General features: G+C 34.7%; 1 protein-coding gene across 6 annotated transcripts in view; it reads right to left on the bottom strand.

The window, feature by feature from the left end:
- The window catches only part of myom1a (myomesin 1a (skelemin)), a 43857-nt gene that overhangs the window by 8532 nt on the left and 18974 nt on the right, over window positions 1-16351 (bottom strand). For 2 of the 6 annotated variants that reach the window (XM_005163437.6, NM_001161340.1), the window contains exons 17-31: window positions 16121-16242; window positions 11698-11894; window positions 11197-11323; window positions 9552-9727; window positions 6782-6896; window positions 6520-6676; window positions 4654-4760; window positions 4368-4412; window positions 3182-3318; window positions 2923-3067; window positions 2074-2133; window positions 1920-1987; window positions 1524-1649; window positions 401-472; window positions 81-168 (exon numbers count right to left, since the gene is read on the bottom strand). In XM_005163437.6, coding sequence (XP_005163494.1) covers window positions 81-168; window positions 401-472; window positions 1524-1649; window positions 1920-1987; window positions 2074-2133; window positions 2923-3067; window positions 3182-3318; window positions 4368-4412; window positions 4654-4760; window positions 6520-6676; window positions 6782-6896; window positions 9552-9727; window positions 11197-11323; window positions 11698-11894; window positions 16121-16242 — 1742 coding nt within the window. Of the gene's footprint in view, window positions 1-80; window positions 169-400; window positions 473-1523; window positions 1650-1919; window positions 1988-2073; window positions 2134-2922; window positions 3068-3181; window positions 3319-4367; window positions 4413-4653; window positions 4761-6519; window positions 6677-6781; window positions 8822-9390; window positions 9728-11196; window positions 11324-11697; window positions 11895-16120; window positions 16243-16351 lie in introns of those variants that run through there. The other 4 variants (XM_005163438.6, XM_073918033.1, XR_012387771.1 and 1 more) reach the window with 2 other exon arrangements.

The raw sequence follows: 16351 nt of genomic DNA, 5'->3' as shown, positions 1-16351 counted from the left end.
CCAATGCAAATTCTATCTCACAAGCTGAAAGACCATGAACTCAGAATTCTGATCAACCTTGATGACAAAGTGGCTCCTACCTGCATCTGTCAGGTTCAGCAAAGTTTTGTCCTTTCCTCTTTCATCCTTCAGTTTAACCTCGTACACTCCTGCATCTTTCTTTGAAATCTGTTGGGAAGTGTAAGAAAAGTGAGCCACAGATAATAGACAGTAGCTTTATCAATACGAATCAGAAGTGAAAACATTTTTCAACAACATTTAAATAAACAAAACAGGAAAGACCGAAAAGCCAGGCTTTTCTCCTGCGGAGGATGCTGCAGGCCAACAGGGTACGAGAGGAATAGACAAAAAACAACAACACAGTCACACTGATAACAACTTAGAAATCAAAGCTCCAGACTTTTGGCTTGCTTGGACTTTCTTCTGTTGCAGGTTTCTTTTTCCGCTCTGCCTTTTCGCTCTTAATAACAAGCTGTAAATTAAACAAACATTGCTGTTAATGCCAGCGCACCCTACTGGAGTGGCAAGGGATTTGCCCCTCATCTGCAGCATGCAATAAATCCACCCCTCTCTCCCAGTCCATCTGGACCGGCACCTTATTGGTACTTGAATTCAGTCAAACTAAGATGGCTTTCAATATTTATAACCCATTAATATTGCAAAATGGAGGTCAGACCAGCACATAATATGATCATTTGAGCTCTTTTACAAACTGCCATCTGAATCTGATTGATTTCAGGAACTGTATTCCTTAAAAACCAAGGTTCACACACGGAACAACCATATATTTATGATATATGGGCATAAATGTTGATCAGTGTAATATATAAAGCAATCAGTTATGCCTATTCTCTTCAAAATACCGAAAGCATAGGATATTTCTTTAACTTTTGTAACCACCATTATATTACTGCACTAACTACTGGCAACATTTTGTAAAAGTTGTATTACACTCTTAAAAATAAGAACCTTTACAATTCAAAGATCCTTTTCATTTCACAAAAGGTTCTGTATAGTCGAAAAATATTCTTTAGATTATTCAAAAATTCTTCAAACTAACAAAAATGTTTTTCCATTTTGGGAACGCAAATAGGTTCTTTTACGGCTTTGTTTTGGATTATTTTTAACTTTTAAGAGTGCAGTTGATACTTTTTCAGGCCATTTTCTTTATTAAAAACACACAAATGAATCAAGCATTATAAGACCAAGACATGTTTAAAGCAAATACTGTAAATTTCATGTTGACTTAAAAGCATTTCTAAAAATGTATCATTAAATGTTATCATATCATAAATATCATGAAATTAATTTGAATCTCCTAAGTAATTGTGCAGTTTCTGTACATATGAATATATCTCATCATTTATGAGTCCGTGTGTCAGAGAGGAAAGTGGCTTTTAGTATAGCAAAGCCTTTAGCATACCATATACCATATGTAATACTGCATCTAGAAAAAATGCATTCATTATAACAAAAATATGGATGTCAAAAATGATGACATCATTGCTCCAATCAAGTCTGACCTTGCCAATGTCAAAGGTCAAGACTTCATCTGATTTTCCGATCTTCTTAGCATCCTCATCATCCTCTTCAATTTCAATTCCATCCTTAAACCAAGCGATCTCAGTGGCAGGCTTGATGTTTCCAACCTGGAGCAGGAAATGTATACAAAAAAGTTCTTTTTTTTTGGAAAACATCATCCTGAATCATTCATTGTAAAAAAAAATGCAGGGTTCTATACAATTTCTTGTCCCAAAACAAACTGATTACGTGAACTTAATTGCTTTTACAAATTTAAGTGGACTGAACATAAAATAAGCAAGTTGTCCCAAAAAACTGTTTGTTTCAGCTAAGTAGTTTGAACAAGAGGAAAAAGTATATTTTTTGAGCGTAGGAAGATGGTTTCATTGTTTGATTACCTTGCATTTCAGGTGCACATCACATTCTGGTGTTACCTCGAAACTGAGATACTCAACGAAATGAGGACCTGAGTGTAGAAGAACAGTTTTAGACTGGTTTTATACAACCAAAATGTGATTCAACCCCCCCTAACAAATGGTAAAAATGCCATACCTTGCCTTCTGACCCACTCTGCTCTCTCAAACTCAGATTTCTTCTGAAGCTCAGCAAACTCTGTAAAAAAATAGAAGAAAACGATCAAAGCATGCAGAGTTCTGGTTATTTTGAGTGCTGAACACTGTTTAGAGGCCATTCATAAGCAGTCCCTAGAGCTTGAACACAACACATTTGCTAACAACCCACCTGTGCAGTTCATTTGGATTTGCAGCTATTTATGGTGCTCTTCTGCCCTCTAAAGGACAAACTCATACAAAGCTCAGTATAATGGTTGTACTAGTGAGATCAGGCCATCGGTTATTGGTAGAACTGATTTTAGGATTGCCGAAGAAAAAAAAGGATTCTTTTTTATGTTTTTCATTTAAAAAAATAGCTGTAGTTAAGATGTAGGCAATAGATGCATTAAGATGTAGGTAAACTGGTAAAAAAAAGCAAGTTTCCACTTTGGAGTAAAGAAATAAAGAAAGAAATTGGGACAGTATGATATATTGTCTCCCAATTAAAACAATTATAATCATAATAGCAGAAAAGAAGCACTCACATATTATTATTATTGAATATAAGTATTTATTTATTTAACTTTTTATATGTTTTCATGCAAATCTGATTTGTTTAAATAACAAAAAAAAAGAGTTAAAATGTTGCAATCTTCCTCAGAATAGATAGTTTATAAGTTGACATTGTGAAATACAAAATCAAAATAATAAGAAAAATATCTGAATTCCAAAAATATTTGCAAACCTAAGAAAGTTTGATTTTTTTAATCAGAAATTATCTATACTTTATTTTAATTCTGTGGTAGAAACAAGCCTCCATAAAGTATATGCAATAAAAATGCGACCTTACCTTCTCCAATGAGCACTAAGCTGGTACGACCAGTTGCTTTGCCATCAACAAGGTTGAATGTGAAGGTTCCTTCATCTGTGACCTCCAGTAAATCCATAAACATCTCAATGATGCCAGTGCTCTTGTTAAAGTTCATTGTGTACTTCTGAAAGTGTTTGATAAACAAAAATAACAAAATATGATCACATATGCAGTTCAAGATTGAGTGATAAATAAGGTATGTGGGGTTCCTTCAAGGAATATATTCAATATATTGTACCTTTCCTTCATGGATGACATTATCATTGAAGACATATTCCACTTGAAGGTTAGAAGTGAACTTGCCAACTTCAGCCCAGAAACGCACACGGCCCTTCTCCTGCAGCTCAATGGCCATTTCACTTTTGAAAGGAATTACTGCAGAAAATTGGTCACAGTTAACATATACCTGTTTTGTGCACCTGACAATATTAAGATTCTGGGCTTTTTTTAACCTAAAGTAAAGAAAACATCCTTACTATGCTTTAAATGTTTCTTTTGTCACACTTTATCAAAGTGGCTGTAGATTTACATTATATTACATGCTTTTTTTAGGCTTTTTTTAAATGAGTTTCCTCTTCATCACTAAGCCGTAAATCTTCACTTCAGCAGTAATTACATACAAAATACAGTTTTATTCATATTTATTAAATTTATTTTGTTTATATTTAATATTTATTTCAATCTTGATTTATTTTTTTTTACAAAAATATATATTTGTAAATAATTTGCCCTGTTATATACAACCTTTTATACATCAAAAGCTTGTGAACATGTGTAATTTCTAGCAGTTTGGTAGTATTTTCTGAATTATAAACTGATAAAAATAACTTTGATTGTAATATCTAAAAAATTTAATAAGAATTATGAACCTGACATTATCCAGCATTTAGGCTTTTGTTCTAAAAATGAGCACTTAGTTATTAAATTATATAATGACTTGTTTGCATATCTAAAGTATAATTTTAGACTACTTTTAATACAAAAAAATTGGCAATTAATAATGTAATCAACTGGGGAAACATCAGTGTCTTGTCTTAAAGGAATAGTTCACCTAAAACTGAAAATTCTATCATTGTTTACTTTTAGATCCTTACACAAATTATATTTACATCACCCTTGACTTTTACCAACCCTGTTTTATACTGAACATAAAATACTTTATTTTGAAAAAAGATGGAAACCTGAAACCTATTGACTTCAATAGCATTTGTTTTTTTGCTATTATGGGTGTCTATGGTTACCATTTTTTAGGTTTCATCAAAATATGTAATTTTGTGTTCAACAGAAAACTAAAGAAACCCATATAGGTTTACAACAACTTGAGTGAGTAAATTAGTGAGTGAATAATGAGTAAATTTCTGTTTTTGAGGTAAACTGTCCCTTTAATAGTCTAAAATTGGTGTACTACTAGGTAAAGTACTTACTGGGGAACTGGTGATCATGGCTGATATCCAACAGGCGCTTCAGTCCTACAAAAAGTAAACAACATGTCATATAATGGACAAACTTACGTCACATACTTTTTTTACTTGACTCCAAGAGAAGAATATTACAGAGGAGTGTGATCGTTTGTATATCATTTATGGAAAATGAACATGGAACGTGAAGGAATGATCTCCTTGTAATCCCTTCTTAAGAAGGTCACTCTGAGAAATGTCCTGGGATTGAATATCACTGGCCTCAACTGCAGATTAAAGGAAAGTGACTCACCTTCCTCAGTGAGCGTGTAGCTGGCGGAGACACCATCAGTGTTGGTCACCACACAAGAGTAAATGCCCAAGTCATCCAATGATGGGTCATTAAATATGGCTCTGGACCTGCATGGAAATTAAAAGCTCAACAGGTATACATCACAAATGACTTGCACATCTAGTTAAGCCTTGTACTGCCATGCAATGTAATGTAATGTAATCATTTATTTCCCTGAACATGACACTTTTTTGTCATTGGGAACATGGTGCAATTTATATTTCAAAGTGATTATATGTTATTAACATCCAGCAAAACATGCAAAAAGCAGGTTTCAGTAATCTTTTTTTTTTTGGCTTGACATTTAAAATAAATGTTGTTGTTTTTAATAGATAACAGTGTTTTTTGTTTTTTTTGCAATGCAATTTTGACAGTGTGACATGTGTGGCTTATTTCTGGGAAACATGGTAACAAATTAAAATGTAATCAAATGTGATTTATCTTTTTATTGACGTTAATATTAAATACACATATGAAGTTTGAATGCAAACGCCTCTAAACCTTTCTTCTAAAATAAGCATTTTTATCAGACAGCTATGTTTTTATTTGGTTATTTCACATTAAAGGCAGTAAAAAGAACCTATTATTTAAAAAAATAAAAACAGAACCTACTGTACACACGTCTGAGAAGAAAAAGTCTAAGGAAAAGGATCATTATAGAAGAAATTTTCAGATGGCATTTCAGATGCAATTCTTCATATGTAAAAAAAATGTGAAATTGTTACACACTCTTATTGTAGTTATTTCTACACTGTAAAATAATTCTGGTTGACTTAACTTTTTTAGTTGAATATAACGAACTATTCAAGTCATGTCAACTTACATTATATTTTGTATAAATTTAAAAATATACTTGAATGCTTAGACTTACTTACAAACAAATAAGAGACATATTTAGATGAACCAATCTCAGATGAAGATTGGCACAAAATAACACAAGGAATTTTCTCATCTTCCATATGCCTCAGACATGCTTTAATACAATTCAGAATTGTTCATCGTTTGCACTGGCCTAAAGTTAGACTCTCTAAGATAAATGCTGACATAGATCCCATATGCAATCGATGTAGGCAGGTTTCTGCTACTCTGCTGCACATGTTCTGGACATGTTTAAAGCTTTACATATACTGAATTAGTTTTTTTGAGACCTTCTCTGAGGCATTTGGAGTGGAAGTAGAGCCATCACCATTTCTCACATTGTTCGGGGTGGCCCCATGAGAACGCTCCTCTCAACAAAAGTCAAATTCAAATGGTAGCCTTTGATTCTCTTCTGGCTAGAAGACTGATGTTGTTTAAATGGAAAGACCCTATTCCACCAACACATAATCACTGGATAAGAGAGGTGATGTCTCATCTTAAGTTAAAATAAGGCATACTATCAGAAGGTCTGTTGAGACATTTTATAAGGTCTGGCAACCTTTTTTAACTCTTGTGATAGAAATGGACGCACACAACATGACAATATGAGGGAAAAAAGGAGCTTGTGTCATATTTTCATGTCATGTTTTCATTTTTTTTCTCTATAGACATTTGAGTATATATTGTTCCTTGATCTGGTGTTCTAGAAAAGGGGTGTTTTGTTTTTTTTTTTGTTTGCTTTGTATAACATAATAAACAAATAAAAAATACTTAAACCTGATAACCTTATACCAAATAAGTAGAAACAACATAAAAAATCTGTTGTCTTGACTTTTTGCCAATACATTTTTTTACAGTATTTGTTAATTTGTGTGCTCAAAGATAAAACATTAAAGCCATTCTCAGTGGATCATGAGCATTCAAAAAACTAATGCACGACTTTATTAGATAGTTCCCAACTGGACTTACTTGCCCCCAGTAGTCTGTATGGTGAGTCTTGAGCTGTCAGTGAAGGCCTCGTAGTTCTTAGACCACACAAACTGAGAGTCCTCTTTAAGATCAGAGCACTCAAAGATCAGTGAAATCACACCGTTGTCATCCACATCCACTACAATCTCATTGGTTCCTAAGGAAAACCCAACATGAACAGTGAAATGAGCGGTGGAGCCTGTGAGAGACAGATGTTGTCCTCTAAAACACAGCTGCATTCATGTCCTTGAAAGAACCTCACCAGGACGGGTCTCAGCCAAAATTGCATCCGTTGCCTTTGAGGGCACACCTACACCTGCCAGATTCTTAGCATGGATGCGCAGCCTGTAGGAGATGCCCTCTTGGAGACCTGATACCTTTATCACACAGAGAAAACTAATGAGTGAAACGCCCTCTGATGTTTTGCTCTTTTTGTTCTTTTGAATAACAAAAGAATAAAGAAAAATAACAAAGCCATCGTTAAAAATAAATGCCAGTTCTAAGAAATGTTGCTTCTAAGAAACAAAAACCAGCTCTGTTTCTTCAAACAGTAAAAGCATAACTCTTTATGAAGTGCTCCAGACTGTAAGTAGCTGCATTTTTCACCTGGAAGTAAAGCTTTGATCTTTTTTCCAGTCAGTTTGACTACATTTTGTTAAAAGGTCACACCGGTGCCACCACCGATTTGCCAACTGATAAGGGATGGCATTAGATATGAGAAAAATAGCTGAGCACACCAAAAGCAGAACGAAAACATCACTTGTTTGAACTGTGTGCCACGGACCATTTACCAACTCTGCACAAACAAGAACAAATGAAGTTTGTTGTACCAATCAGTCACATGAACACTAAACATCTGTTGATCGGGTTTGATACAGAGCTCTCTGGTATAAACACAAAGGAAACATATTTGAAGTCAAATGAATTTGAGCTATTTTTGTGTAGAGTTTGCATGTTCTCCCCATGTTTTGCGTGGGTTTCCTCTGGGTGCTCCAGTTTCCCCCACTGTCCAAAAGACATGTAGTATAGGTGAATGGGGTAAGTTCACACAGACTTTTAATTTTAGTCAGCCAGCCTCAGCTCTCTGGGTGAAGGTCTGATTTCTTTAAAAATCTGAGATCTTCACTGCCAGATTAATATATGATATAAAGTGGGTTTTAGACTTGACAAGCAGCACTGAAATTAAATTCCATTTTCCCTCACCATGTCTTTAAAATATGACAGTTTATTTTGTCCCAGTGTGCTTAATGGAGGTTTTGTGCTAGCCTGCTGATTCTGAAAGTGCTACCGATTACGTCATCTTTCGCGTCATTTTACGCTTGAGCAACTAAATGGATGCTTAAGTCTATTTCACTGAATGTGTTTTATTACATTACAACATTGATGCTGTAAAAGGCTATGAAAATTGAAATAGTCACATTAATCGTTCACTGGAAGTTTATCATTGGCTGAAAAACACTAGCTGTGCATATAGCCCACTGGATAAAGTAAACTGACTGTAGTGTATGAGTGTGTATTTGAATGCAAGAGTGTATGGGTGTTTCCCAGCACTGAGTTGTGGATGGAAGGGCATCCACTGTAAAACATGTGCCGGAATAGTTGGCCTTTCATTCTGCTGTGGCGACCCCTGATAAATAAGGGACTAAGCCAAAGGAAAATGAATGAAATAGTGCTGTCCTTCTCCACAACATTGACAAAAACAGTTGAAACACATCAAACATGTGATTATACTTATGATAATCTACAAATGAACAAAGGATGAGGCTGTTACAATTGATACAGATGGTACTGTTTTTGTAAAATAAACTATATTTACATCTGTATCCTAACTTATGCTCCTGCTACTCTCCAGTCAAACTATTGTGCATTTCTAAGAGAGAAAACATATTGCACATGCAGCATTACCGAATAAAGCATGTTAGGTATGATAACAAATCAGGTAATAAATGTTAAGGCCCTAAAATACTTATATATACAATATATCAAGAACAAATAAAATGACATCATTATGAACAAAATCCGCCAAAATTAAATTTGCTTTGAGTTTATTTTGGCAGTTCAAAACTGCTCATCGTAGCGAATTTTTAGGTGGGGTTTTGGCATCTAAACACCTTTCAGATAACATTAATTTGTGACAATTATGCAACTGGTGGGTGTGTGGTGGAAGCCTTGTTGGACATGCTATTTGTATCACAAATCTACAGAGGTGAGACAGAACAACACCACCACCAAGTTAGAAACATGAACACACTGGGGAGTGTAGTAGGAGAACTTCTACAGATGTATCGTACATGTATGATCGCTCACAGAGATATTTTAAAGACTCAGATGGGGTCACACAACGGATGAGGTGTACCATTCTGTGTCCGTCAGCAGCAAATAGAAAAGAATGAAAAGATGTGGCGTGCTTCGTTGGTGCTTTTCAGCTTCTCATCTGGTGTGCGACAGGCTGGAGAAAACTGTTTGCCAGATGTTTATAAAACTGTTCACTCCTCTCACACATTTGTTGATGTATTTACAGCCCTGCATACTACAGTGTGGGAGGGTTATAGTGTTTTGGAACTCAGTCTTTTGGAACTTATTTTGCCCTCAAACAAAGAACAAAAAAGAGCTTAATTTAAAGTTCGCTGGGGCCAGTCGTGTGGAGTAGGCATGGGCAGCTAAAAGACTGTGAAGATATGATAACAATGGATAAAAAAAAATCACAGTTTCAAGGTTGCACAGTATTGTGATAACTGCTCTAAAATATGTTCTTTTTAAATGTCTGGGTAAAAAAAAAAAAATTCCTCCATTGAAAACAATATATTTTATTTTAAGAAACATTTTAAATATTTTGGACCAGTAGCTTTTGATGTAGATGTTCTAAAAAACTAAATGAAATAGTCGCAAAAAAACATGTTTTTATGGTGGTTTTAAAACCTTGACTTTTACAAACCGTGGTAAACCTTGAAAATGATTATCATTCCATGCCTAGTGTGGAACCCTTACTACATAAAAAACAACAGTGACTTAAAAAAAATCTTATTTATTACCTTCATATAAGTGTGTTTTGTAGATCTCTCTTGGACGCATCTCCATCTGCCATTTTCTTCCTTAAAGTCCACATAATATCCCGTCACAGGACTGCGACCATTGAATGTAGGAGGTTCCCAGAGAACAACCATGGAATCTTTACGCACTTCCTGGACACGGAGGCCATGAGGAGGACCTGGCATTGTTGTAAAAGTTTAAGTAAAATTAATGAAAAGAAATCTCTGTGCCCGATTATGCAATTTTGAATGAATGTAATGTTATGAACTAGAAAGATAACAGAGCACACGTTGCTTCCCAACCAGTTATTACTTGTCATCTTTAATGACATGCAAAATGCTATAATTGAGACAGAAATCATGACTGACTTATGGAATAATAAGCATTAACAAACAATGTCAGACAAAATGTCATGCTTTGTATTGTCATCACAAAAGATCCACACACCTTTCCCTAATTACATAAGACACAAATACTATGGTCTCACTTTCGTTTCACTATATTTAAAAGCTTTGTACAGAGCAGCCTCTATGTTCTTATTGTTTAAATGAGAAGGAAACCTTTGTCAAGGAAAAATGTTGTGAAGTTTTTCATACCTGCCACTGACTATGACACACTGTGACAAAATGACCGATTCTTGCATCCCAACATATACTGTCATTTACCAAGTCCCCTGATGCCATCTCAAGATGATTAAGACAACAAAAACAGTTTCTAAATTTAACTATCAAGCTTCTTAAATAAGTAACACCCCATTTGCATTGAAACACCTAGATATATGAGGTGGTGTCATTTTAAAAGCAAGAGTTTTAACCATGGAAAATCATTAATAAAATGTCCATAGTCATGCACCTCAGGGACATTTTATCCCTTTAGTATGCAGATCTACTCATCTAGCTCTGCCAAGTTCTAAAATATTTATTGGATAGAGAGTGAATGTTTTTAAAGTACATATATAGTACACCATGTGGTCTTTCTGTACTTTTCAATAACAAAAGAATAAAGAAAACTAACAAAGCCAACATTAAAAATAAATGCCAGCTCAAAGAAATGTTAGAAATGTTGTTTCTAAAAAACAAAAGCCAGCTCTGCTTCTTAAAACAGTTTATTCATAACACTCTATAAAGTGCTCTATATACTGTCAGGAAATGGCTGCTTTTTTATACTTTTGTTAAAAAAAAAAGTCAAACCTTTCTAACCTTTCCATTCTTAAGGTCTATACTAAGTGTTTACCCTCCACTGTGAGAGCACTGAAGAAATGAAGGGTGTATGGGACAAAAAAAAAAACATGTTCCTTAGAACACACTTGACATCTTGCATCACTCCATTTGTGTCCAAAACTCTTACAAATGAAAGTGTCCATCAATTGTACCCTTCAAAATCATTCCCTTTAAAAAAAAGCCTCTGACATAGCAAGTTTAGAGCACTTTGAAAGAGGATTTCTTCAACTTTAGAATGGACTGCATGAATAATTGTAAACTTCCTGGGGCCTTTGAATATTTTTGTGGACAATGGGGGGCGTTGGAGCAAAAACAAAAAGATGCTCTGGTGTAAACAAACTTTAAAAAGCCTTGTCAACTCGACAGTCTCATTTACACAATAAAGTCTCACTGCCTGATGCTAAAGTCCCACTGCTGACTACTTTACCTGGAACAGCAACGGTCCATTCCTTGCACTCCAATGGGGCAGTGGGTATGGAGGCTTCACTAATACCAGCCTGATTGAATGCACGCACTTGGAACTGGTAGAATTCGTTTTCCTTCAAATCGGTTACCTAAATCAATGAGACAGCAGTGAAATCAAAATGAGGTTTTCAGTCTTTAGCATCTAAAATGCTAACTACAAAAAGTCACATAACTCTAAAAAATATAACTAAAATCTTACTATATAACTAAAATGTATAAAAAAATAACAAAAAATAAATAAATAAAATATCTATAAAATAACTAAAATAACTAAATATGGGTAGTTCATTCCACTGTGGCGACCACTGATTAATAAAGGGACTAAACCGAAAAGAAAATTAATGAATAACTAAAAATCTAACTTTAAAAAAAATCTCAAATAGCTTTTTGTTATTTGATAAAAATAAACAAAATCCAAAAATGGTCATAAATCCAAAGCTGTGATATCATCACCTACAAGTACCTTGTAAGGTGAGCTAGTGACTGCTTTCAGGTTCAGTTCATGCCACTTGCTTGTGACTCCATCTTTCACCGTTCTGTAGTCCAGATAGTAACCTCTGATATCTGCTCCACCGGTTTTAGCAGGAGCTTGCCAACCAATCACCATGTAATCCCGAAGCCTTTCCAGCGTGGTCACACCAGTGGGAGGACTTGGGACAGCTGTAGAAGGATAAGAACGGGTTTAGATAGCAACGGCACATTTACCCTTTGGCTGTTGATCTGTTACACCAACACTCCATTACTTCAACATTGTATTCTGATCATGATGAGACACAGGATCCATTGTGTGCGTTTTAATATCAAGATCAGTTGTGTATGAAGTTTGGGTGTTGTGTGATTTTTTAATACAAAAGCATGTTTAGTTTACAGTATACACACTTTCTTGAGTGTATTGTCTTTGATAAATGCAGTCCAAATAACTTTTTTTCATGCTGTACAGAAAAAAAAAAAAGATTTTTATGATGATCCCAAAATCTGTTAATGAGTCAGAAACCATGCAACTGTTGTTTATAATACAGATCATGTTTTATATCCTATCCCTGTCTTGAATAGAATTTGCAGTAATAAAAGCAACATTATTACAGCACTTTTTAAATTAAGCCCTTTCTCAGTATTCTTAATTGAAAATCATATCTTAATAAAAGTAAGATAACTAACCTAATGAAATCTCATTTTCATGATATTAATGCTTTATAAAAATAATTACAGTGAATTACTAAGTGCCCATTTTTATTAATGCAACAGTAAAATTTTAATCATTTTCATGATACACTAATAACAAATGACCTTAAAAATGAAAGCTCCATCATTGTTTTATCTAAATGGAGAAAAAAAATCAGCTTATTGACGTTATGCAAAATATCTTCCTTTTTAAGTTCCATAGAAGAACATAATTTCATATAGTTTCTGTTAGACTGAGTTCATAATATAAAACAATAATCATTTGTAATGTACAATACCTTTAAATATTATAAATAGCATATAAAATGATCAATTCTATATAATAATTTCCTTTAGAGTTTATTCAGGGAGAATAATGATGAAGATTTCACCCACCTGTAGATTATACATAATGATGCACACAGATGTCTCGCAGTCTAAACTACACTTACTTGTCTGGTCAGGATGGAGGATGACCTTCACTCAACTCGCTTTACCACCCACCCTGCTCATGCACGGCTTTGCATCACACACCCTGCAGTTATTCACAAAACAGACACACACACACCTGCATGACAACACACAGAGGCACGCCATCTGATTTTCAGTCTGCTTGTGTTTTGCATTCTGGGAATGAATAATGAGATACCCCTATTGTCTCTTTCATATTTGTGCCTGGATGTTTGTGTCACACAGGAGACACTCAGGTAATGACTGTGTTTCTGAGGGAATTAATGGAGTGCTGATAGCAGGGCAGGGCATGCATTTAATAGGATGTTCATGCAGCATGCAGGTTTGCGGTTTTAGCTTGCTGGTATGCAAAGCAGTAGCACTGCTATTATAAGTAAGGATGACTTCAGGATGAGACTGAAGACTAAGTGAGAGGCTGTTATGAAGTGAATGTGGAGGATGCTTTTGTACTGGTCAAGGATAATATGGAGCTTAGTGCTGGCACATATATGAGAAGGAATGAATCACGGATGTGAAATGTTTCTTTTTAAGTGCATCTTACACTAGAGGTGAAATGAAATATACATTCTGAATGCATATTGAATTATAAAACACATGGAAAGTCTCTTTAAATTTCATTGTTTGACTTTTTTTCTTATATGATAAATAAATGAATTAAGATGAATAAATTAATTAATTTATTACAAACGGGTCAAAAAGTTTTTAAAATAACCCAATGCATATTTACTAAAGTGATTTTATGTTCGGTAGAAAAATTTAAATATGCTTAGTCTTCAAATAACAAAACAAATGTCAAAATAATGGAGACAACATGAGAATTCTCAGATCCTCTGGATTTATTAGGTATGGATTTTAGAATAATCTTAATGCATACCTTTTGCGAAGTACTTTCAAATTAGTGTGAGTGGTGTTATTTTCAAGATGTCAATGTATTTATGTATGAAACTGTGCTTCAGTGTAATGGATGACAATGTGGTATTATATGTGTTCTGCTGAATAACAAAAAGATGCACTTCAGTGGGCGAGGCAGTGGCGCAGTAGGTTGTGCTGTCGCCTCACAGCAAGAAGGTCGCTGGGTCGAATCTCGGCTCAGTTGGCATTTCTGTGTAGAGTATGCATGTGCTCCCTGCTTTTGGGTGCTCCGGTTTCCCCCACAGTCCAAAGACATGCGGTTCAGGTGAATTGGGTAGGCTAAATTGTCCGTAGTGTGTGTGTGGATGTTTCCCAGAGATGGGTTGCGGATGGAAGGGCATCCGCTGCGTAAAAAACTTGCTGGATAAGTTGGCGGTTCATTCCGCTGTGGCGACCCCGGATTAATAAAGGGACTAAGCCGACAAGAAAATGAATGAATGAATGAACTTTAGTGATTAAACTTTTACTTCAACTTATTCTATATCACAAGCCATCAACATATCACTGACATAAAACAGTGAGCTTGACCAGTAAAGTTTATCACAGTTATTCACAAGATGTACTTTAAAGTCTGACAATCAAAATGTTTTTGGCACTTCACTGAATGACTTGTTTTTTCTTGGGTTAGTGCACTGTGAAATGATCAATTATTTAAAAGCTATAAGCTTTATTTATTTATTGCAGCCCCACACACCATCTTCAGGTTGCATTTTGATGATTTCACACACTATTAATGATGATTTTTTTTTTAAATATTGGATTATAAAATGACTTCTTGATCCTGTTATACTGAACAACCTATAACAGTTCATATTTAGGACAACAGTCCAGTGGTTAATAAGTAAGTATGATAAGTATGCATGCATGTAATTAGTTATTTATAAATTACCATTCGGCTGTTGTCCGAACATGAACTGTTAAAGGTTGTTCAGTATAACAGGATCAAGAAGTCATTTTATAATCCAATATTTGAAAAATCTTAGTCAGCAGTGTGTGAATCATCAAAATATGCACCCTGAAAATGATGTGTGGTGCTGCAATAAATAAATATAAAAAATAAATAAAGCTTATTGCTATTTTTACAATGCAATAACCCAAGTTAATAAAAGAAGTCATTCAGTGAAGTGCTAAAAACACATTTATTGTCAGACTTATGAAGTAGATTCATTCATACATTCATTTTCCTTGGGCTTAGTCGCCTTATTTATTAAGAGTTGCAAAAAGTGGAATGAATCACCAACTATTCCGGCATTTGTTTTACTAAGCGGATGCCCTTCCAGCTACAACCCAGTACTGGGAAACACCCATACACACTCACATTCACACACACACACACACACTTATAAACTACGATCAATTTAGTTAATGGAATTCACCTATAGTGCATGTCTTTGAACTGTGGGGGAAACCAGAGCACCCGGAGGAAACCATGTGAACATGGGGAGAACATGCAAACTCCAAACAAAAATGGCAACTGGCTCAGCCAGAACTCAAACAAGTGACCTTTTTGATGTAAGGAGAAAGTGCTAACCCTAATAAAGCTTTAAAATAAATTTACTGGTCAAGCTCACTGTTTGATGTCAGTGACCAGTTGATAGCCTGTAATAGGCAGTTGAAGTACAACAAATTCTGCTACAGCACACTGTCATCCATTACACCAAAGTAGAGTTTCATTGTACAGATAATAATATTGAAACTGGCAAGTAAGTGTCCAACCTAAATGCATTAAAAATATGTATAATTATATATTTGCAGTCCAATTTACACCAAAGCTGAAGTATAGAGAACTCATTGTGCCTCTCAGATTTAGATACACATACAGTTAAATACATTTTTAGGCCTACTATCCCAAACCATGTTTTACAGAGAGAAAAAACATCAAACATTAAAAATATTATAATAACCAATTTCTAATAACTAATTTCCTTTGTTTTTGCCATAATGAGAGTACATAATATTTTACAAGATACTAGTATTCAGCTTAAAGTGCAGTTTAAAGGCCTAACTAGGCTAATTAGGCAAGTCACTGAACAACAGTGACTTGTTCTGTAGCCAAATAACATTAAGGACGCTAATAATATTAACTTAATTTTTTTAAATTAAGTCAGTTTTTAAGTCAACCAAACTAAAGGAAATAAAAAATATATGCTATATAATAGCATATATTGTAAAAATGCCCTTGCTCTGTTAAACATGCCTCACAATTTACAGGATGGCTAATAATCAACAGTAAAACAAGATAATGTGTAACATTACACAGTAAAATGCATGCCATTTAATAAACCATGCAATTTTATAGTCTTCAAGTCTTCATATTCCTTGATGTAGACAAAAATACTCACCAATACTCGCTTTAACAAGGCAAGCCTCAGATTCGGCACTGCTTCCACTGTATCCTGCAGCATTCACTGCCTTCACCCGAAAGGTGCATTTATCAGTGGCATTCAGCCCATGGCACACAAACCTGCAGATAAGACAGGATTGATACATTATTTACAGTACACAAAAGCTTGTACATACTGTATATATATATATAAAGTGTTATTATAACTCTTAGAAAACCCTCTCTTGTT

The sequence above is a fragment of the Danio rerio genome, chromosome 2 (genome assembly GCF_049306965.1).
Source record: "Danio rerio strain Tuebingen ecotype United States chromosome 2, GRCz12tu, whole genome shotgun sequence".
NCBI classification, from domain to species: Eukaryota; Metazoa; Chordata; class Actinopteri; order Cypriniformes; family Danionidae; genus Danio; species Danio rerio.
This window is presented reverse-complemented; position numbering and strand designations above follow the sequence as displayed.